This window comes from Gadus macrocephalus, chromosome 21 (assembly GCF_031168955.1).
Source record: "Gadus macrocephalus chromosome 21, ASM3116895v1".
Classification (NCBI taxonomy): Eukaryota; Metazoa; Chordata; class Actinopteri; order Gadiformes; family Gadidae; genus Gadus; species Gadus macrocephalus.
The window spans coordinates 11,398,274-11,421,471 of NC_082402.1; the positions used below are offsets into that span (position 1 = coordinate 11,398,274).

Below are 23,198 nucleotides of genomic sequence, written 5' to 3' on the forward strand. Positions count from 1 at the left end.
ACACACACACACACACACACACACACACACACACACACACACACACACACACACACACACACACACACACACACACACACACACACACACACACACACACCCCTACCTGTATGTACATACAGGTGGTATGGCAACACCAGCCAAACAGCCTGTTTGTGTATGTGGTACTTTGGGCAGGTAAACCGAAAATCAAAACACCACACACGCGCACACACAGATGCTGTTTGGCTGGTGTTGCCAGCCCAACCCAAACCACGCCCATACGGGGGCTAACTAAGTCATGCCAGTTGGCACGTGCACCTCCAGGCCACCTGGTCTCCTCTTCAACCCCAGCCGCCCACTGGGGCACTGACCCGTGCTCACAATAACACAGGCAGGGGGAGGACTCTTCAGTGTGGTAGACTCAGTGGTGGAATTTAATGCGAAAAGGGATGCGCTTTCTCCAGCACAGACATCCTTTCCATTGAATCTATAGCCGCAAGCCCGCAAGATTTGGTGTCTGACCTTGTTGTCAAAATAGTACAAAACCCTGTTTCCCTTTGGGGAAGTATTCAGAAGAATCATACCCCCTTTTGCTAACCTTCACCCCTACCTTGAAACCCACACATGTTAACAATGTTTCTCCACACATACACGCACATATTTGCGTGTATGTTTCCACTCGGCGTACCTCTTTCGTTGAAAGGTGGCTGTGTGTTTTCCTTCAGACATCGTGACAATAATTCAAAGGAGATCTCTCCCCCTCCACATTTCCCTCTTTCGCCTTTTTCTTTTATTTAATTCACAGTCATGCATAAGCAATTATGGAGCGAGCTCGGCACACTGGATTCTTACTTACACACGTGCACCGCACGTACATACACACTCACGCACGCGCGTGCACACTCACACTCACTAAGTAGGGCAGTATCTCAGCTATAGTTTTCAAGGGTTCATGTAAAGGCTAGCATGCTCCCTCTGGGTGTGTGTGTGTGTGTGTGTGTGTTGTAGCTCAGCCAAACGCATACACAGACAGACGCAAGCTCATTTCCACATAGACACACAAACACATATATTTTGATCACACGCTTTGATCAGTTTGAGGTATTCGTCTTCAGCTTGCGTGTCAGATATGTGAGGCTCTGGCATGCTGTTCAACTTCTCGTCCTCCCCTGTTCTCTGCTGCAATAATCCTCCAGCGACGTGCAAAGTTTCTCTTGGGTTCAACAGCAAGCAATGTTGCAGCAAGAGTTCTCAACACAAATCATGGAAGATTTCATCACAGACATTGCATGGCATGGAGTTTGACTTGGGTTTCATTTATTCATTTATTTTTTGTTACCAAACACATCCTTTCATCCTAGTCTTTTTTGCCCACTGCCCTTTCCTCCCTCCCTCTTTCCTTCCCAAAGATGGCAGACCAAGCGGGGACACAAAGACCCTCCCTGTTCTGTCTGTCTCTTAGGAGCTCTATCTTGTGAAAGTGGAGGCGGCAGTGTGTTTTTATTTGTGCGTGTGTTTGTGTGTCCCTGTCCGCATGTCTTCATCCACATCCACATTTTGTGCGTTTGCGATGAAGCTCCATCCTTCTTCGCGGTGCGTGTGTTATGCATTGCGTGCGTTTACTTGGAGCCGTCTTTGGGGCTGTGCACTGTGTCTATACTGCTCAGTCCCTGGCAGAGGCTCTGTCCATACTGAGGCCCACTCCGTAGCCCCCTTGGGCACGGCGCCCACGGGCTAGAACCAGAGCCGGGCGTATCACTCCTCGCCACAACAGACCGGAGCCGCCTTCAAAGGAGCATCAGATAGCAAAAGACATCAAACGCATGAAAAGAAAAGCCTGTGTGTGTGTGTGTGTGTGTGTGTGTGTGTGTCTGTGTGTGTGTATGTATACGTGTGCACGCCTACGAGAATCCACCTGTGTGGAATGGCGCCTCGGTGTCTTTGTGCGTCAGTTCGGTTGTTTAACAGCTAACTGCCAAAGCCCTGCTTTGCTTAAGGAATCTGTGCCAATTCATTCTTTGATTCTGGTGCAAGCTCTGCTCTGTCGTTTAGAAAGGCATACCTTCCCCCCCCGCCTTCCATGCTACCATGCGGTCTTTGCATTGTGTCGGTGGCGCACAACGTGGACACATGTCCAATTGCGTTGGCCGTCTTTTTGTAATTATAAAAACAACTTTTATCAAACCATACCTGCTCATTGACTTATGGGAATCCTCCTACTCCCTCAGCTGGGCAGAATGTTTCGACAGCGCTTCCGACAAACCCCCTAGCCCCTCCAACGCGGAAGATGTCCGGATCCTGGTCTGCTTGAGTAATGTAACAGACGAAATGGACAGCTAAATTATGAGCCAGTGGTTTAGGTGGAGCTGAAAGTAATCCTGTAGGTACAGACAGAAAGCCTGGCTGACTGACTGGCATAAGCCTTGTTCTATCTTCTGTTGATCACTGTGATAAATGTAGGGTTTAGGCTAAACGCTAGGGTTTTGTGGCCTGCTCAGCATTCTTTGATGGCTTTTACTTGGTGATGTACATTAGGCTACCACCCTGCAAAGAGCCCATTAAGAGGGGGTTAGGTCACTTCTGAGTAAGTCTCTAACTCTTTAAGAGTCACTCACTCACTACATTAAGTTAAGTGGGAGGATGGGGGTGGTGGGGGCCTAGACTTCCTTGTCCAGAACTCGGCCAAAGGAAAAACAAAACTGCTTCTGAGTGGTCGGGCAAGTCCATTAGCTGGTCTTGATTTTGAAACTGGGCTTAGATGATAGCTATTTTTTGTTGTGACTTCGTATTTTAATTTTTTGAGAATGGATATATTTTGTCAGAGCTTTTTTTGGACAGATAAGGTTTTGTGTTGAAGCCTGATTTGTAGCAGCTGGCTAAGCATGCAGTTTGTTAAAGAAAACAAAGGTTGAGGCTCCAAACAAGCATTCTTTTGAGTGTCATGATCTGGAACTAGCTCTGTTATGACCCATGAATCCATTTCATTGTTCTTTAAAGCTAAATTAGTTTAATCTATTTTGTAAATGGGTGCTAGCACAGGTTAATTATTTCAAGGTGTTCCATTATGAGCTTGCTCAGAGTCAAAATTAATGATTACCTTTGCATTGAGTGCATTTACATTAATAAGTGTCTGTAGTCACTTTGAGGTGATAGTGATATCATTGAAGTGCTCATGTTAACAGCACTGTGCAATTTCAATATATTTTTATTCTATGTAACCTAACCATGAAGCGGTTAATGTAATCACATTTGCCTCCACATAGCAAGCAGACTCTTCTTGACCTTTTAGCTTTCATTTGCTAGCTAGTAGGGCTGGTATTGCCAGGTACCTCACAATTCAATTCAATTCGATTCTTTAGGTCTAGATTCGATTTGATATTGATCCTTGATTGAATTGCTTCGATATCGATTCAATAATACGTGCAGATGACAAAAATACCTATATATTATTTAGAATTAACCATTTCAAAATGAATTAACCATGTCATTGTGCTTTAACTAGCGAAAAGGGAATACACCATTGTATAGTATTGTTCATGAGCTAAGCCTGCAGCATAAAAGTAATAATCATAACATGGACAAATGTAAAAGGGCATGTACATTTAGGCACACTCGCTTCTAGATTACAATGACTGAGTATGCTTCTTTTTTTTCTTTTTTTCTTTTTTTCTTTTTTTTATGGATTTAATCAATGAAAAAAGAAATCTGAATCGAGAACAAATAAATTGCACTGCATTGATGAATTGATATTTTTACCCATCCCTACTAGCTAGTCCATTTCCTAAAAGTCATTTTTTGATAGAACTTATGGTATGCTCTCACTGTGACTAATGGATTAACTCGATGGACCACAGTGTAACTATGGGCAGCTCATGGGAATTCAATGGCACAAACACTTCCATGTAGGATCCAGAGTTTTAGTTGCAACACAAGTATATCCCCAACTTCCTCATTGAAACCAACGGTGGTGTTTTACTAAAAATAAGTCCAATCCCTCCCACTCTAAATAGAGAGCAGCAAAAGGGAACTTATCAAAGCTGGATTTTCTCACGGTTCTTCATTCTCAGGAAACGCATCAGGTACAGTATCCAATATGCTACTTTCCTGTGTACATTTCTACTAACGAGCTGAAAACGACCGTTTAACAAGCCGATTCATCTTGATTCGGGGGACACTCCTTGTCTGCTGCCTTAAGAGTAAGTCAGAGAAGAGTGGTTCATGTTTAATTATGTAATTGATTCAATGTACGATAGGATAATACCAAATAACATATGTGCTTAGAACAGATAAGAGAATCTGGCACTGCACTCCTGCGGGGCGAGTTGGTGTGGTTGTAACCTCCGGTTTCCCCTCCTTTATATCCCTCTCTGGGTCCACCGCCAAGACACAGGATCCCTGCTGAAGACATACAGGAGCTCCTCTCTGTCTTATCTCCAGCTGTGCAAATGTTGCTCTGCTATAACGTTAGCCTGAGTATCTTGTATATACAGTGGTAAGAATAAGTTTATGCACCCATGCTTAATGCCTTAATTAAACAAATGAGGAAAAATATTAAAAAAAAATTAGGCCACCAATTTTATTTGTGAATGAATAATGTATCGTAAATAAATAAATGTTCTTCATTAAAATACAGGCGGCATAAGTATAGGAACCCTTATGTTAAATTCCCATAGAGGCAGGCAGATTTTTATTTTTAAAGGTCATTTATTTGATGGATCCAGGATACTATGCATCCTTATAAAGACACCTTTGGAATTAAAATAGACCCACATCATCACATACCCTTCACCATACCTAGAGATTGGCATGGTTCTTTTCAGTTAGCCTAATAGCTGTTCGTTAGCCTGATGATTTCTCAATGCAAATCAAAGCTAACAGGCTAACTGAAATAAAACCATGCCAATCTCTAGTTGTGGTGAAGGGTATGTGATGATGTGGGGCTATTTTAATTCCAAAGCCCTAGGTGACTTATCAGGTTGCATAGTATCCTTGATCCATAAAATAAATGGCCTTTTAAAATAAAAATCTGCCTGCCTCTATGGGAATTTACCATAGGTGTTTCTATACTTATGCACCCTGTATTTTAATGAAGAACATTTATTTATTTCCGATACATTATTCATTCATCAAGGAAATTGTGGCCTAAAAGGTTGAATTTTTCCTAATTTGTTTAATTAAGGCATTAAGATCGATTTCCAAACGATAGTTTTTTATTCCTCTTTTTGGTCAACTTTAGCATGGGTGCATAAACTTAATCTTACCACTGTATATGTGTTTCGTTACTGTAAAGATTGATAAAAAAAATGTAGGCACATATTTAGTGCTTTGGTCTTGACCTTTTCCAGTGAGCTTGTCTTTACTAGTGGTTGTCTAGTGGTTAAAATGTGACCCCCAGCTTAAAGGTTATGGATTAGATCCGCAATGTCTGTAGTCTACTTTAGACATTGCGGATCTATTACTGAGGAAGGTACTCCAGCTTGTTCAACATCTGTATCTAAAACAACAAATAATATGTCTATTTCCATGTGCAAAATCGTTCTAGATCAATAGATGTAGAAAGATAGATCTATATATACATTAAGAGATCGGTAGAGAGATCATCACATCTCTCTAGTGTGTGTGTGTGTGTGTGTGTGTGTGTGTGTGTGTGTGTGTGTGTGTGTGTGTGTGTGTGTGTGTGTGTGTGTGTGTGTGTGTGTGTGTGTGTGTGTGTGTGTGTGTGTGTGTGTGTGTGAAGAAAAAAATATTACGAATCACGCTCCGTGTTTTTTTGGGCTTAAGCTATTGTGGTAAGTGTCTTCTGCTGAATGACGAAGCATCCTTGGAAGGTTTATTTACTCAACCTGTATGGAAAGGTTCACACTGGAAAGCCAAGGAGGTGAAAGAATAGGAGGTTGACCCGGTGTGACGCAGGCATCATACGAGGAAGGCTCACCTCATCCGGCCAGAGCTGACTATTGGTACCGAGTCAGTTGCGTGAACATGGCATGACTGAATAGTTGTCGAGTGAAAATAAATCAGGAATTTACCCTCCACCCTTCCTTGTGCCAGTCCAGCCCTCAGAAATAACAGGTCTCTCTGGTTTAGAGATAAAATAACAATGCTTTCGGACACAGTCTGATGCACCTAGGGATGTGGGTAGCGTGTTGTTGTTGGCGAGATGTGCACACACGTGCTCAATGACTGTACTGTGTTTACTAGCTCAGGCATGTCTGCCTCAGGCACTTTCCTACACCTGAGCTTGATTACCTGTGTGGTGACTTACCTCCCTCTAGGTGTACCATTAGTTTACACAGGGGCGTGTCATTCTCCTGTCGCCGGGCAAATTCGGTGACCTCTAAACATTGATCCTCATTGCTCTTGTTCTGTGTCTTTCAGGAGAAACTGGACACCAGCATCACATCCCTACAGCTTCGCTCTGAGATACAGGTGAGCACTTCCCCCTTCACGTGGTACAACATAAGGGCTGCTATGCACACCGATGTCAGGCAGGGTCATTGTCGTGCCCGCAGGGTCGTGCAACTGTATTTGGATAAACATGACCGGGGTGTCAGCAGTCACAACTCATGAGGGTGAAAAATAATTTAAAAAGGAGAATAAAGAGCAATGAGTGACTAACGTTTATCAGCCCCAACATACGTTGGCGTCACCAGAGTAGCTGTACCGTTTGTGGGTAAATGTCCCCCATTTGCAAAGATTTTGAGGGCATGGCCACACAAATGGTTTACAAAAGAAACACAGTATAGGTAAGTTTCTCTAAGATAGGCTTACATGAATTTAAATCGTGAAGACCTATGAAGACATAAAGGTCATGCCGATCTGAAAAGATATTCAAAACAATCTGACTGATGGTTGTATAGTTGTAAGATGGTGACGGCCCATTGCGACCACCGTACCGAGCATCAGTCTGACGTCAGGCCTTTTGCATTGTGTCCACAGGAATCCTTGGGCCTCAGCAGCGAGGTGTCGACGCCAGAAACTGACAGAAAGTAAGACCGCCTTTCCTCTCCCATTGCTGTCTGTGGCCCTCCGGCAGCGCCACATATCACTTCACATCCCGGACTGAGATTTAGCATGTCACGTCAGTGTCCGTAGCCAAAGAACGAGGTTGGCCGATGGCAACTGGAGGCCTGTGTTAATATATGGATCAAAGGTGATCTGCCGTAAGCTAAAGAAATCTACATAGTCCACGCATTAGTAGCCATCCCTGGGGTTGGTGATTGTAAGCGCTGTGTAACGTGTGCAAGGGGTCACACATGTGGACCCATTACCCAAGTACCAAGTACCCCTAGCTCTCTAGACCAGCCGTCCTCGGTTCAAGTTCCTGTCACAAGTCAAAGGAAGCCAGCCAAGCAAGTGCTTCCTGTGACTGACCTGCCCGGCTGGGCCGTGGCCGGACCCACCCCCCACCCCCACCCCCTCCCCCACCCCCACCCCCCACACACACACACACCCTCTGTCCCCTGGCCCTACACACTTCCTTCCCTCCTTTGTGTTTGTGTGTTGGGGGAGTCGTTGGGTCGGCTTGAGGGGGAGAATGATAGGGTGATGATGACCAGAGGATAAGAAGCATGAACAAGCAGGACGGGATAGAGAATGGGTGGGGTGTTCTTTTTTCTCTGGTTCCTGTAAGTCTTAAGGTACGGCCACACTGAACGCGTTACGTGCGGTATTTTCGGTTGACTGGGGCAATGTTCGATGACCTGCTAACCTGGGTTGGTGCCAGGATCTCCCGTCAGGACACTAACTACAGGCCCTCCATATCAAGAGCATTGCTTGAGTTCTCAGTTTCTTTCTGTCCACTCTACTGCTGAAGAGGTCACGATACTGGTTTATCTGTCGCTGCATCGACTTTTCACCTCAAGAAAACCCATGCTCTCTCACATTAAACATACGGCTTTGTGTCTGTAAAAGGGAACAGTTTCAGGAAGCTAGCTCAACAACAATCAGAAACTCACGTACAGTCCCACCGAATCTCTACTTTCTCACGAACAATAGGTCACCACAGAGTTGCATCCGAAGAAGTGTCACTGTGGTTCATACGAGTCAGTAGTATAGATATAGAATCATGTAGCAGACACTAATCCAAAGCAACTCTGTAGGAAACAGCTGCGGGTTCGGCTGTTATGCTCCAGTACGCCCCCAGGTAGACTGGGAATGGGGGGGGGAGATCAAGCACGTACCTTACGGTTGGTACCCTAGCTACCGCACCATATGGATTCGATATCTTTACACATCTTTCTTCTCTTACGTGTTTCTCATAGTGCGGTCACATGAGTGCCACGTGTGACAGAGGAAGCACATACCTCAGCCGTAATTGTCTCTGGTCACGGCTGTGCTGTCTCTGGTGCACGGACAAAAAAACAGCCGTGTGATGGAATCCAGATGCCAAATGTTGGATGACGTCTGCCGGCCCATTCTGAGTAGGCTGGGGACGAGAGAGGGAGAGGACCACCTCCCTTAATGTTTGGGCTTGTCCCATGTCCCCCTCCATTTGTTTTCATTACTGCCTCTGGTGAACCCATCTCACGTATGCCGTCTTAGCCTTTAGACCGCGGGACCCCCAGGCCCTTGTTTTATTAACGCACTGACACATGTTGAAATATATGCCCTGCACGCACGCACGCACGCACCCACGCACACGCATGCTGCCTCTCATCAACTCTTACCCTGTGGGACAACAGCCCCACGCAAGAGATTACCCAGACTTCCTCTGGGCTCTTGTCACCCCAACCCATGTCCGTCTGCCTGGACGCAGGCGCTGGCAGGATGTGGCCATGGCTCCCTTAATGCATTGTGCTTAGAGGAGACAACAAAGAAGAGGCGATGACATGCTCTTCGTAACTCTGAAGACAACATGCTGATTGGATGGGGGGGTGAGGGGCTCCCTTCCTATTTTGGAGTGGAAGTTGTTTGTTCCTAATCACTAGAGAGGGCCGAGCCACACACAAATACTAATAAAGCTTAGAGTACCGGTAGTGTTTGTCTGACATGGAGATCAGTGTGTATTGCATTCCTCTGGCCGGGCCTCAGTCCAACACTAGCAAGATGTAATTTGTGATGGTGGTTGAGGACATTTGAGCCATCTGCTTTGGATACACCCCCATCATGCTTCTTAAACAAAAGTGGGAATGTGAAGTACCAACTGTAGACAATGCGGATACAAGTAGGAGTCTGCTGGAAACGCAACTTTATACAATCTATGGTCCGCACACCTTTTACTGTAATGGTCAAAAATGCCCCCCTGTTAGGTTTGACCCTGTGACCTTCAACGCTTTGGCGACGACAGTCCCCCGGATATGCTGAGGGCGGTGAAAACACATTAGCAGACACCCAGGCAGTGTGTGTGTGTGTGTGTGTGTGTGTGTGTGTGTGTGTGTGTGTGTGTGTGTGTGTGTGTGTGTGTGTGTGTGTGTGTGTGTGTGTTGGCAGTCGCTCTAGCAGCTGTCGACCATAAAGCCATATCTGTGAATGACTGGCGATGCCCGAATCACATGATCCCTGCTTATGTAATTAGTAGACGTGAGCTCATCCTTTCTCTCCCTTCCCTTTCCCCGTCCAAGCCCTGTGCTCTCCTAGCTGACATGGCCGAAGTAGAGTTGTCAACCGGGTTGCTAGCTCTGTACAGTTTGTACTATGTGGTAATGATTGCTAATATTACTAGTCTAAATTTGGTAGCCCGGGCGACCCCATGACGGTAATGCAAGGGAATGTATTTCCCACACCCACGGATAGCATGCATACCATAACACACACACACACACACCTCATGCCTGGGTTGTCATTAAGGGAGGGAGTATTGCTAAGGGGCCCAGGCGGGGGGGGGGCAGAGCTCCAACATGTCATTCTCATTCCACGCCACGCATACGCCCGAGGCTGTGCACTTCCTCACACTGCAGCCATTAAAATACATGCTGGTCTCCCTGCATGCGCCAGTGCCCAGCCCTATAGTTAAGACCGATCAGAATTATTATTATTTTTTTACAGTTGCTCTTTTCCTCTCGCAAACGTTTTGTTACGGCGCTCCCATTTGCCCATCAAAGGTCCTCGGTGCAAAGAGCAGAATACTAATAGAAAGGCTCGCCAAAGATTCAGGGCTAAACCAATTAAGTTGCCTAGCCGCACCAATGTCTCACGCTCCCATCAAGAGAGTGTGTGTGTGTGTGTGTGTGTGTGTGTGTGTGTGTGTGTGTGTGTGTGTGTGTGTGTGTGTGTGTGTGTGTGTGTGTGTGTGTGTGTGTGTGTGTGTGTGTGTGTGTGTGTGTGTGTGTGTGTGTGTGTGTGTGTGTGTGTTGACTACATGTATGTTTGCCAATGTTACTAATTTATAGCGTGCATAGCAGGGGGCCCTCCCTCTCCACAGAAGCTGCTTCCATTGAGTGAGTCCTCTTAGCATTAGCCTCAGCCCCTGCCCGTCATTGGGGAGATGGGAGGGGGGGGGGGTGGGGGTTGCAGGCCGTGCAGGCCTCCATTCAATTAGCATCTCATTATGTTGCCATGGTAGCTGGGCATTTAAGCTCTGAATAAATTTCCCCATTCACACACACGAACGCACACACACACACACAAGCACAGGAGATGGAAGTGACCTGTTGAACTTGTCACACGGCCACTCACACATTACCACTGACAACCGCTGGACCAAGGATCAACGTGTGTGTGTGTGTGTGTGTGTGTGTGTGTGTGTGTGTGTGTGTGTGTGTGTGTGTGTGTGTGTGTGTGTGTGTGTGTGTGTGTGTGTGTGTGTGTGTGTGTGTGTGTGTGTGTGTGTGTGTGATGGTGTCACTGGCTTAATAGTCCTTAGCAGTTCTCAAAAAGACACATTTCATATTTAATTTCGCCCTGTGACATCCTGCATAATTGATGTGTTGTATCCGCTAGCTGACACATTTGAAGGTATTTCTGCAGGGTTATTGGAAGCAGAATCTGTCAGGGTGCACACTTTTGTACCAACCCTCTCTGTCCTCACACTCTTCACCCTTCTTCAGGGAAAAGGCTTACATGATTCAATGTTTTTAAGGGGAATTACCCAAACCTCCTCATTAAGATCCTCCTATTACTCCAGAATCTATGCCCATCATGAATTCGGTCATGCTATTTATTCCCCACATACATTTCATTTGGGATGTGGACGATAAAAGAATAAAAGAAAAGACGCTGTTCAATTCAATGGCGAAGGCCATTTAACGATTTTCAAAACCACAAACACACGCTCAATCGGGTTCTCCCTCCATATAGAGACCTCGGGAGCCGGTCTGGACATGCTCCATTAATCTGCTGAAGACTTCCTGTAAGAGCCCTTCTTTTCAACCAGAGGAAGTGTGAAGAGGAAGGATACATCGATGTCGATAATTGTCCTCTGAAGAATGGCGAGACGCCCGTTTATGTCTTTTTATTAGTTGGGTTCTTTGTTTCCCATTGAGATTGCAGCCTGGGCTCATTGTGTGTGTGTACCATGGGTGTCAAATGGTAACACTGAGTTTTATTTTTTTGTGTACAACAGCAAAGCATGAGAATCGTCTCGCTCCCTTGCGCTCTTATTTTGTATATATTTTATATCTTCTCCCCATTTCTTTCTGTCCTCCCTCGTGATATTATATCCTGTGGAGGGCAGTGGAAACACAAACAGACTCGAGTCTGGCCTGTGGTCTTTTTTGCCTTCTCCTTCTTGTCTCTCTTTCTTTCTCTCTCCATTCGTGCCTCTTTTTCTCAGCATACTTTCCCTTTTCCTGCCCATATTCCCCACATATTTATGTGGTTAGCCGCACTTTGGCTCATCGGCGTGACATCCCTTTCTCCTCCACCCCTTCAGCTTCTCCTCACACTGTCACATGAATCTCTGGCATTCTTTTACAGTTTCCCTCTTTTCCTACCCCCCCCCCCCCCCCATCCCCTCCATTCCATGTATATATTTTGTCCTTTTGCATCCCCTTGCATCACTTCCCTTTGAGGACGGCTAATAGGCATGTAGGCGTGCAGTCTGGCCGTATCACCATTTGAGCATAACTACCGTCCCCCGGTGGTCAGAAGTGATAACTGCAGCCTTTAGCAGGAATGACCTCCTGTGAGTGGACATGTTGTAACGTAAACACAGTGGGGATGTTTAGAAGGGGCGCTCTTGGAGGGAATAAACAGTGGCAGGATAATGATGTGGTCGCTGAGGTCTCTCTTCTGACACTCACGTTGACCCTGTCTCTCTGTCCCTCTTTTCTCACCAGAATGCCTCTGCACAAGTCCAGCTCCGAAGACGGCTCGGGGGGTGAGTGCCTTATTCTTATTCTGCCTTGTTTTCTTTTCATCCTTGTGCCTATTCTTTCAATATTTTTTGTACAGTATATTTTTTTATACCTTAGCCTTTACAGGGAACACATTTGTTATTTTGAGTACTTAGTCAATCAATCAGCTAAGAACCTATGAGCAGGAGAATGAAAAAGAGAGAGCGACTCAGAGTTGACTGTTCTAGTGCCTCCATCTCGTCATTGTCGTTGTCGTACTCGTTCTGAGCGGCCGTTGATTTTGATGTTCGCATCTGAGAGAGAGTCAGGCCTCCCGGGGACTTATAATATAACGTTATGTGGCACTCATTATATCGCTGACATACAGCGACGGGAATAAAAAAGTACCCCAAACTGAATCTCATAGTGGTCAAACTCCAGCTGAAACGGGTTCACCCACGCTTTATTAGTGTTCTTGATATTCAAGTGTAGTTGATTCCCCCATAAAAACGAGGGGACGTACCAAACCATGTCTCAAACATCGAGGTCTAAACCGTGGCGTTTATTTGGAGAGTGGTTGCACCTCCACAATACATGGATTCAGGCTCCTGGTGGTCCCATACGCACAGACGGCTCTTTGTGCAGCGCGGGCTGGGCGGCGCTCTGACTGGCCCACTGTCGGTTGCGGTGTTTCAGGCGGGGGGGGGGGGGGGAGGAACACACCTATACACAGGGCCAGCGTTCTGGGCGACGGCTCCGGGATTAAACAGTGTAGGCTGTTGGATGCTTCCGAGGGAGCGCACTCACTCATGTGCTCTTGCACGCAGTGTGTAAACGTAAATTGTTTGCGGTTTGGTCAGGCGAACAGCGTCATCTCTCCTCTCGCAGGTCGCTGGGTTACTCACAGGGTTAGAGGAGGAGTCTCAGTGGTCGGGTGAACACGGTCTGTGGTTTTCAATGCACGCTGCCTTCCCATGTGACTGAAGCTCTCTCTCTCCTCTCTCTCTTCCTTGTTTTCTTGCTCCCGGTCTCTCCAGGAAAGTGGGACAACAAGAAGAAGAACAAATCCTTCTGGCAGAACTTCCGCAAGGCTCAGCATAAACCTGTCGCGCGGCAGGCCGCCAAAGGTAGGCTGGTAACGTGTGTGTGTGTGTGTGTGTGTGTGTGTGTGTGTGTGTGTGTGTGTGTGTGTGTGTGTGTGTGTGTGTGTGTGTGTGTGTGTGTGTGTGTGTGTGTGTGTGTGTGTGTGTGTGTGTGTGACGCACGCACACGTATGTGTCATGTTTTTTCATTGCATCATGTCATCACCAACAAGAACAGCGGCGTCCGCACCGATGTCGTGTTGTCTCATGTGACGTTGCTTTTGTTCCATTCATTCACACGTGTGACCCCCTTTTTGTTCTCCCCCCCCCCCCCCTAACTCCCTCCCTCACCCCCGTCTCCCTCCACCAGGCGAGGACATCGGCTACGTGGCCAGTGAGATCACCATGAGTGACGAGGAGCGCATCCAGCTGATGATGATGGTGAAGGAGAAGATGATCACCGTGGAGGAGGCTCTGGCCCGGGTAGGACAACCACAGCGAGGATATCAACAATAACAACCAGTACTACCGCAACAACCGCTGCACCTCAAATCCATCCCCGTTCCATTGGGGTATCCATCCCCCCCTCCCCCTCCAGAGTCTCATCATACACACACACAATGCCTAGGTTACTCGCTTACGTCGCTTACTAATACGACTGACCCTCACTCATTTCCTCACCGCCCATTGTAACTCTGCCTTGGTCTCATACAGCGCGCATTCACACACACACACACACACACACACACACACACACACACACACACACACACACACACACACACACACACACACACACACACACACACACACACACGCAGTCTCTGAACATTGATTGTCACCAGGGGTTCATTAGTCGATGGGTTTCTGGAGGTAATGTTGGGGTGTGGTCAGGTTTTGTCTCAGTGTCCGTGTGTGTGTGTTTTTTGTGAGTTTGCTGTCGGGCCCATGCTTCTGAGGTTTGGTGACCATGCTAGCTCAACAGTGCCATCTGCTGGTGTCCTATTTTGTCCTCATTTCAAGGAAATCATGGTTGTTTGGCCTTTTACTAGTTTGATTGTGTCACTCATTTGGCACATATAAACATATATATTCCTCTCTCTCTCTCTCTCTCTCTTACCTTTTCTTTCTTTATCCTTCCTTTTTTCATCAATCCTTATTTCTCCCTCTCTATCCTCCCGTCATTCGTTCCAAGCTGAATGCCATGCTAACGAATAGCATTGCTAGAGTATTCTGTGTCTCTCCACAAGGCCGACATTGATTGTCTCTTCCCCAATCCCCAGCCTTCAATCGATCCCCCTCCTTATCCCCCACCCTCATTGTGATTGACAGTCAGTTAAACCACTCTGAATCAATGCCCATGGCCTTGGTGGACCGCCTTTTGTGTTGAAGTGCTGTAACCGCCGTGCCTTGTGAACCGTGGTGTCTCTGTTTAGTCTGTGGCTTGTTTCATTGACCGCCTTCATCCTCTTGGTTTTGGACTTTGGGTCTGTTTTTTCTTTCTGTTTGTGTATGTGTTTGTCTCTCTGTCTCTCTTTCTCTCTCTCTGTGTGTGTGTGTGTGTGTGTGTGTGTGTGTGTGTGTGTGTGTGTGTGTGTGTGTGTGTGTGTGTGTGTGTGTGTGTGTGTGTGTGTGTGTGTGTGTGTGTGTGTGTGCATTCAAATGAATTTAAATGTACATTCCTGAGTCTGTCCCTTCCGATGTGCTGTTGAATGTGTCCCACATCCTCTTGCCAATGTATGGCTGTGTGTGTGGGGGGGGGGTCCTTTCCTGTGTGTATGCGGTTGTGTGCGTGCTTGCGTGCATGGGCTCTTAACTCTTGTTCTCCATGTAGCTGAAGGAGTATGAGAGCAGCAGACAGGGCAGCAGTACTGACACTGCAGAGTGGACTGACGGATCCTCAGCCATTCTCAACCAGTCGTCAAACTGCAACGTAAGTAACCCCCCCCCCATCCCCACCCCCACCTCCAATCTGTAACTTCCCATCCGACCTCTCTCCCCCCTCCTCCCCCACACACCCGGAGGATTATGTCCTCCTCAGTGAAAGCGGACAGAGAGCTGGACCTTGTCTTCTTCGGTTTGCGGGTTCCACCTTGAATGTCGATTTCTAGGTGGAATAATGGCACTAGGTTCATCGTGACCCTGTGAAGTCCATTGCAACAGTATTCCCCACCTTGAAATATAGGTCTGCCTTTCCCCCTCCTCTTCTGCCTTAATCTTATCTCTCTCTTCTTCCCTCTCTCTTTCTCTCTGGCTCCTCTCTCTGTAGTCCAGTGCCCAGTTTCTACAGTGTTGTGTTGTTGAGTCGGTTGTGTGTTGGTGCACAGCCCTCCTTTTCATGTGTGTTGACGTCATAACATGACACCATCCCCTGGCCGGGCTGCGAAGAGACCAACGCTGCGCTGTCATGTCATTTCTTCCGGGGGTTAAAGGTGGCAGGGGGTCCTGGCTTATCCCATCCCCCCCCCCCCCCCCCCCCCCCCCCCCCCGCTGCAGCTCCCCCGGACAGACCCCACCCCCTCCTCCCATCTTTTGAGTGAAGAAATCCCACCGCCTAAGGTGGGACGTGATTGGCTGTGGTTCTGACAGGCGAGCGGTCTCATGGGTATTTTTCACCAGGACCCGCTCCCATTCATCAGTCCTGGACTGTAAGGAATCTGCTCTGCATACACCCACTCTCACTCTCTCAGGCCTAAAGTGCTGATGAAGGTGTTCATGCAACGGGGGGGGGGGGGGGGGGGGGGGACTTAATCCACTCGCAGTGGATGTGGTGTAGCCGGCCCCTCCGGCAGCCCAGTTAGGGGGAGTGTTTCGGGAGCGGCCCTCTCTGCAAGAAGGGACTCTCTGGGTGCATGGAGCCAGGCCGGCGGTTAGAAGACATGGGTCCCGGGGCTGGAGATCGTGGGTTGTGGACGCTTGGGCTTGAAGCCGGAGAGACCCCGGCTTGGGATCCAGGTTTAACATGGCAACCACAAATTCTTTGTGGATGTGAACCTTGGTTTTTGTTGTTTAGTTAAAGGCTGATTTATAGAAGCTGGCGAGGTATGCGTTTTGTGAATTGTGAATATACGACACGTCTATATATAAACCTGATGATGTTCCCCTCTTGATTTTAAGTGGCTCACATGGCTTGCCGAAATGCCCTCTTTTATGGAAGAGGCATTGTGTTTCCAGTTCTTCCCTGATAATAATGTCAAACACGTTTCCCAGAAATGAAGGGATTTTTTCAGTGGGTGTCGTTTGGAACTGCTGTGACCCTCATTAAAAAGCAGTTTCCCCCGCACTGCCTCATGCTGGGATATCTTCTCTGGTAAACAATCTTGGTCATTTGAACTACAAACCATGATAGGCACAAGCGCATACAAGTACACACACGCACACACTCACACATGCACACACACCCACACTGTTCTGACACTAACTTGCTTGCAGTTTTGTCTTTATCTGAACTTGCTCAACGTGGATGTACAGTGGTTGCTAGGCGTACATGAACCTGGATGAACCACAGTTATTTGTTTCATGTAGCCAATTGTATTCCATCATCAGAACATCTGGGTTTTGAATTCTGAGTTAGACGATGATGAAACACGTAACTGTTTTGTTTTTGTTTTTAAGTAATTCGATTTCATTTTGAGGACAGTTGATTATGCCCATTGAGTGTTTGGAAACGGTAGACTGGCAGGACAGATTATGAGTTGTCGAGCTTCTCTTCAGGTGGAAAATTTGAATTGTGTGCGTGCTATGAAACACAACCACGCACACGCACATGCACAGGCACTCTCAAAGATGCACGTACATATGCACACACAGATGGTGGAGGCAGGCAGGAAAATGGAAGGGAGGGATAAAGGACAAAGAAGACTGCTCCCTTGCGCCTTACGACCGTCCTCAGAGACCCTGAGTAGGAAGACTGAGGGATCTTCTGTAAATACCCTTGCCTTGAATCTCCAAATTGGGGTCACTTGAAGATCCGTTACGGTGCCTTGGGTGCCTCCCCATCTCCCCAGCCTCCCCTCCCTAAACCCCTGCCGTAATGAATAGAACTGGGCCATCCATGACATCCAAATAGCCAACGGTCGTGCGAGACCCTCTGTGAATGAGCGCTGTGTGCACCGGCCCCGCTCAGAACCTCAAACTCCTCCCCACCTACGGTGCACAGGTCCACAGACACCACCGCCGTGGGCATGGCGGCTCTACGCGGTGTCAACACATCGGGCTGCTGCTTCGGGCGGCACTTCTCTTGAATGCTCGTTCTTGTGTCCTGCCCTGCCACCACCTCTGCCTGTCTGTCTGTCTGTCTGTCTGTCTGTCTGTCTGTCTGTCTGTCTGTCTGTCTGTCTGTCGCTCTCTCTGTCTCTCTCACTCTCTATGTGTGTCTGTCTCTCTCTCCGTGTCTCTCTCAATGTGTGTCTCTCTCTCTGTCTCTCTCAATGTGTGTCTCTCTGTCTCTCTCTCTCTCTCTCTCTCTCTCTCTCGTGTGTGTGTGTGTGTGTGTGTGTGTGTGTGTGTGTGTGTGTGTGTGTCGTCCCCCAGCGATGTGAGCCCACATTCCAGGGCCGGCCATTAGAGATGGGGGGGCCAGGGCTGGGTCAGAGGGGCTCAAACGGGGGATTGTTCTCCAGGCACACAACACGTCTTTTCTCTGCACGCTCTCCGAAAGCCCGCACGGCACTTCGACACAGTCCCCCCTGACACACACAGACCCACACACAAACCAGATGACGGCAAGAAAGGTTTCCAGTTTAGGGTAGTTCTGCATGCGGTGTTGTGCGTGCACGCGCGCACGGTAGTGGCGACGCAGACCCGGTAGTGGCGACGCAGACCCGGGTCGGGAGGCAGCGGCGGCAGCGCGTGAGCGGGGCTTTAGGCCACTTGTGGACGTAGTGGAGCTGCCCTCTCTCTCGCGGTCGGGAGTGCGGCCCGCTCCTCGCTCTGACTAACCTACCTGAGGCGGTGAGTAGGCGGGTTTCACCAGGGGAGCAGCTGAATGGCGGTATTCTTCTTCCACTTGTTTTTGAACTGTTTGAAAGCTTCTGTGTGTGTGTGTGTGTGTGTGTGTGTGTGTCTGTGTGTGTGTGTGTGCGTGTGCATGTGTGTTTGTTTGTGTGGGTGCGCTTGTGAGCGTGCGTGCAGTTCTATCCGCTTTACCGCATCGCTAAGGAATTTGGCGAGGATGACTGAAACGTGTCGACTGCGGGGTGTATGTTTGGTACTTATGGTCGGGGTGTTTTCGCTGTCACGTTGCCACTAATGACAGCCTTTCAGCGATTTGATTTCTGCTGTCACTTTTCCTTTCTGCGATCTCTTCTCTTGTTTTTTTTTGCGTTGGTTGCACTACCGTTGCTTCCCATTCGTCTACAGAGCACTATTTATCACCAAACATCATTCCTTTTCTACATGTCTTTTATTTGACCCTCTCTTGATTTCTCTTTCCCTTGTCCCCTCAGTCCTTAAATCACTTTCCCTCGCAGTCATTTCAATGAATGGTGTTCCTCAGGGCTCTGTCTCGGAACCTACAACTCATTGTCCACCCTCTCTCCACTCTCTCCACTCCAACTCTTTGAGTCAGTTTTACTGCCGTTGCCAGTCTTTCACGCATGCTAGAGGAGACACAACCAGGGACACAGTGGCGCCGGTCTTCCCCTCCTCTCTATTTATCTTCTTCCCTTCTCGCCATTGTGCTGCAGCCCTGTCGCCAGGGCAGCCGTAAACAATAATAATAATCGGAATCGGAAGATTGCATTACGGGGGTTCTTTGTTTCACGCGGTCTTCTCGTGCGGTCAGCGTCTCCATAATAAAAACCGGGAGGTGACTTCATAGGAGGCGACTCCAGCGCGGCTCCCCTCTCTGCAGGGTTATGGTCGCAAACTGGTCCAGGAGCCGGTCCGGCTACACCAGACTCCCTGGACCCCGGTACCGCCATTAACGATGGAGTCTGGCTCCTCTCCTTCCTCTCCTCTTTCAATGTGGCTATTAATATTAATATTATCATTTTTTGAGCGTTCCTTTACGGGCTGGTGCACTCCGGTGCCGACCAGAAACAGGGGAAGGGAGTTGTCATGCAGTTGGAAGGTAGAATCCACTCTGGGGGTGTTGTGTGGTTGCAGAGTGGACTGCCGCAGACCAGGCCGGTGGAAGCCAAAAGCAGATGATTGGTTGACGACGGTCCGCTCGCTCTGCCGAGGAAGGGGAAAGCGTCGAGTAAGCTCCCCTTAATCGATGCGGTGCAGGAGTAGGACAGAGAGTTGATTGGTGGGTCAATTCCTGTTACTGCCTGACGACGGACACACACACACACAGACACACACGCACAGACCGTGTGGACCGTGTATGCTGGTACCTTGTAAGCTGGTATTTTGTTAGATTGGTGCCTCACTTAAAGGACCTAGCTGTAACGATATCGGTTGTGGACTTGATGTTTGTGGCTGGGGAGCAGTTAGTATGCTGGGCTTGTGCTCTGCTGCCTCTAGCAGTCTAGGAGCTACAAGCCTGTTTGCTCTAAATCAAAGGAAGGGAGGGTTTACTGTGTGTGTGTGTGTGTGTGTGTGTGTGTGTGTGTGTGTGTGTGTGTGTGTGTGTGTGTGTGTGTGTGTGTGTGTGTGTGTGTGTGTGTGTGTGTGTGTGTGTGAGAGAGAATCTGCCCGAGTTTGCGAGCGGTGTACTGGACCTTGGCGAGGGGTCCTGCCATGCGGAAAAATCAAAGCCTGCGTTGCCCTGGAAACCAGAGACTGAGTTGGGGGGGGAGAAACAGAAACGACGATGACTTGTTTAGGTTCCCGAGTTCCGACTCCTGCCACCGCCGTCCTCAGCGGAGCTGCCAGGACTCAGCTCATCATTACCACATGACAACTTCAGTGTGTGTGTGTGTGTGCGCCGACATCGTTCTTTCCGCTCCACCGCAGCTACTCTGAGGGAGAGGGACAGAGAGATTGAAAGGGAGAGAGAACAAATGGTGTTCCATCATTCCACACTATTAAAAGCGGCTGTCAGACGTGTTTCACCCTGTGGCACAGCCCACTCACGGTTGAGGCATTACGAGTCCATCACACCGCCCAGTTTGTCGTTGTGTTTATGTTTTCATTATGGTTATAACAGTGTGTCTTCGCCCGTCGTTTTTTCACCTCACTAACCCGCGACACACTGCCTCAAAATGAGCCTCCATCCAGCCATCCATCCCTCCCACCGTCACTCTAACACCGTGTTCAGTTCTGATGGAACAACCAACTACGATGCTGTTTGCCGATGCTTGCTTTGGCCTGAGGCATAAAAACAATGCAAAACAAATAATCTGCACAATTTTTAATCTGTGTTTGAAATGTGCAATGTCGATGTTTTGATCATTCGTTTTCTGTTGTTTTTGGGAGCTGATGTAATGTGAAGTAAGATTATAAATTGTGTATATAATGTGGCGTAATTTTTACATGCTAAGCATGGCTAGGCTATGATTGTAACTGTGGCCTGCCTCTTTCTCTCTCTCTCTCTCCATCTCCCTGTCTCTCTCGGCCAGTCTCGTGAGCAGTCGGACGACGAGCAGTCGGAGGACTCTGTGAAGTTCAAGCGGCTCCACAAGCTGGTCAACTCCACGCGCCGCGTCCGCAAGAAGCTCATCAAGGTGGACGAGGCCAAGAGGCGCGACTCTGAAGGTCAGCCCCTCGCTCTCTGCCACTCGTCTATCTGTCAATCCGTCTGCATCAACAGGTTCCTGACGCACATCCAGTACTTTCATGCAGCCTGTTTATGTTTTGTCCATTTCTTTGTTCCTTTTTAGATTCTCTGAGTCTGGAGGCTTCGCCGACGTGCGTGGACAACGCCGCTCTGTACACAGGGGTCCTGAAGAAGCCCCCGCTGCCCCAGGACGCCTCCCTGGCCCAGGACCAGCTGTCCCTGGACGGGGACACGGACAGCCTGACCACCTCGCCGTCCTCCAGCAGCCTGGACACCTGGTCGGGACACAAGCTGGTCAAGACCTTCAGCAAGTCCTCGAGCGCCCACGGCCTCATCCGGCCCGCCAAGCGCGGCCCCGCGGCGGCGGCGGCGGCCCCCGTGCCGGGCCCCGGGGGCTCCATCGCGGCGGTGGTGGGCAGCGGCTCCTCGGTCTCGGAGCTGGACGGCTGCGGCCTGGACGAGGAGGGCAAGCTGCTGGCCCGCTCCTCCACCGACGGGGAGATGCGGAAGGCGCTGAGCTCCATCTCCCACGGGGTAAGTAACCACGGCCACGCCAACGAGAGCCTCTACGCCTTCTACGGCCTCACCAAGCCCCGCCCCAAGCCCCACAACCAGTCCCGCCTCCTGCTCTCGCTGGACGCCGACGGCCACCTGGGCAGCCCCGCCAAGCACCTCACGGTGGGCCGCCACCACCACCACCACCACCACCACCACGGCGGCAGCTGGACCCACCGCAAGCCCGACCCCAACTACGCCTACTCCACCAAGCACCTGCTGTACCAGCGCTCGCGCCACGCCAAGCCGCCCGCCTCGCCGCTCACGGCCACGCCTGCCTCCCCGGCCTACTGCGGCGGGGCCAAGGCCAAGGGCCCCGGGGGCGGAGGCGGGGGCGGCGGCGGGGGGTGCGGGACCTGGGGCTTCCCCTCCCGCCGGCTGCGCGGCCGCACGGCGGTGAGCGAGCTGAACATCACGTACGTGGTGGAGCGCAGCCTGTACGGCCACCTCAACTGGGCGCAGCTGGTGCGCCCCGTGACGCTCAGCCGCACCGAGCGCCGCTGCCTGCTGGAGGAAGACCGTGAGGCAGACAGGAAGTGGGCGGCCAGTGTAGACCGCTGCACCAAGCGCGTGCTCTTGCGCATCCAGCAGAAGTCTGTGAGTTTAGCCGTCGGGGTCGGAGGGGTCGGGGCGGGGGGCTGAAGTAGACCCCGGCCCTCCCCCCCCCCCCCCCTCCGCACATCGTCGTGCCGGCCGTGATGGTGAGGGGGTGTCGGTGTACTTTAAAGACGCAGAATAGCTCAAAAGTCAGACCTGTCTTCAGAGGAAGGGGATGCCCTACTGTTGGAGGGAAGATTATCTACAGGAAGACTCGTTTTTAGAGGCATTCATTGTACTACCCAGTGTATTTATGATGTGTTTCCATCAAGACTTGATCCTATACAGACTTATCTATAGGAAATTTGACGCGATCCTTTATTGAGATATCGTGACGTATTTGAAAGGTTAGCCCTGTTTCGAGGACACAGATAAACACCTGGATGTGCACCTGGGTGCACCCAGCGTATTAAAGACATTAAGTCTTCATTTGACACTTATACATTCGATATATATTGAATTCATATCCTAGAGCTAAACTGTAGATCCCATTACAGCACACAATGTATGGGTGGACTATAGGCAGAGAAGCACGTCATAAAAGCTAGTTAGCTATTATGCTACTCTAATAGTGTTGATGTATTGAACACAACATGCTGCAACACGTTGAGAAGTATTTACTAGTGAGTTAGTTGGGGACACATTCATTTAACCTGTGAAACACAAGGTAACATAGGCATACATTGTCATAGTGGAGCTATTCTGCAGCTTTAAGGAAGCTTGACCCCCCCCTCCTCTAAATCTGTGGTGGTGAACTCGCCGGATCACCCTCATTCAACCGTATTTTGGAATCAACCATTTTTTGAGTTGCGTCGATGCTTTTGTGAGAATTTTTTTCGTGTGCCTGATTTTTTCGTAGTTGCTAGTATTTCTTGTTTTTTCCTTTATCGTCGAATTCTCGATTTTGGTTGTTCTTGTACTTCTACCGGGTGCATGGCCATTCCATCGACCATCCCCTTCATCCTCAAGAGTATTATTTTTGTTTTGGGACATTTCTACAGAACGCCTTCTCTCATCTGACGCACCGTGGTGTTTTCACCTCGACCACATCTTTGATGAACACGGACAGTAAATACAAATGGATTTAAATGAAAAATGAAA

The 23,198-nt window shown here is 49.0% G+C and overlaps 1 protein-coding gene across 6 annotated transcripts in view; it reads left to right on the top strand.

The window, feature by feature from the left end:
- sash1a (SAM and SH3 domain containing 1a) overlaps window positions 1-23,198 on the top strand; it is a 159,661-nt gene that overhangs the window by 119,392 nt on the left and 17,071 nt on the right. For 2 of the 6 annotated variants that reach the window (XM_060041526.1, XM_060041530.1), the window contains exons 3-10: window positions 6,361-6,411; window positions 6,922-6,971; window positions 12,201-12,241; window positions 13,235-13,324; window positions 13,650-13,762; window positions 15,114-15,212; window positions 20,788-20,923; window positions 21,049-21,479. In XM_060041526.1, the coding sequence (XP_059897509.1) occupies window positions 6,361-6,411; window positions 6,922-6,971; window positions 12,201-12,241; window positions 13,235-13,324; window positions 13,650-13,762; window positions 15,114-15,212; window positions 20,788-20,923; window positions 21,049-21,479 (1,011 nt within the window). Of the gene's footprint in view, window positions 1-6,360; window positions 6,412-6,921; window positions 6,972-12,200; window positions 12,242-13,234; window positions 13,325-13,649; window positions 13,763-15,113; window positions 15,213-20,787; window positions 20,924-21,048; window positions 22,098-23,198 lie in introns of all 6 variants that reach the window. The other 4 variants (XM_060041525.1, XM_060041527.1, XM_060041528.1 and 1 more) reach the window with 4 other exon arrangements.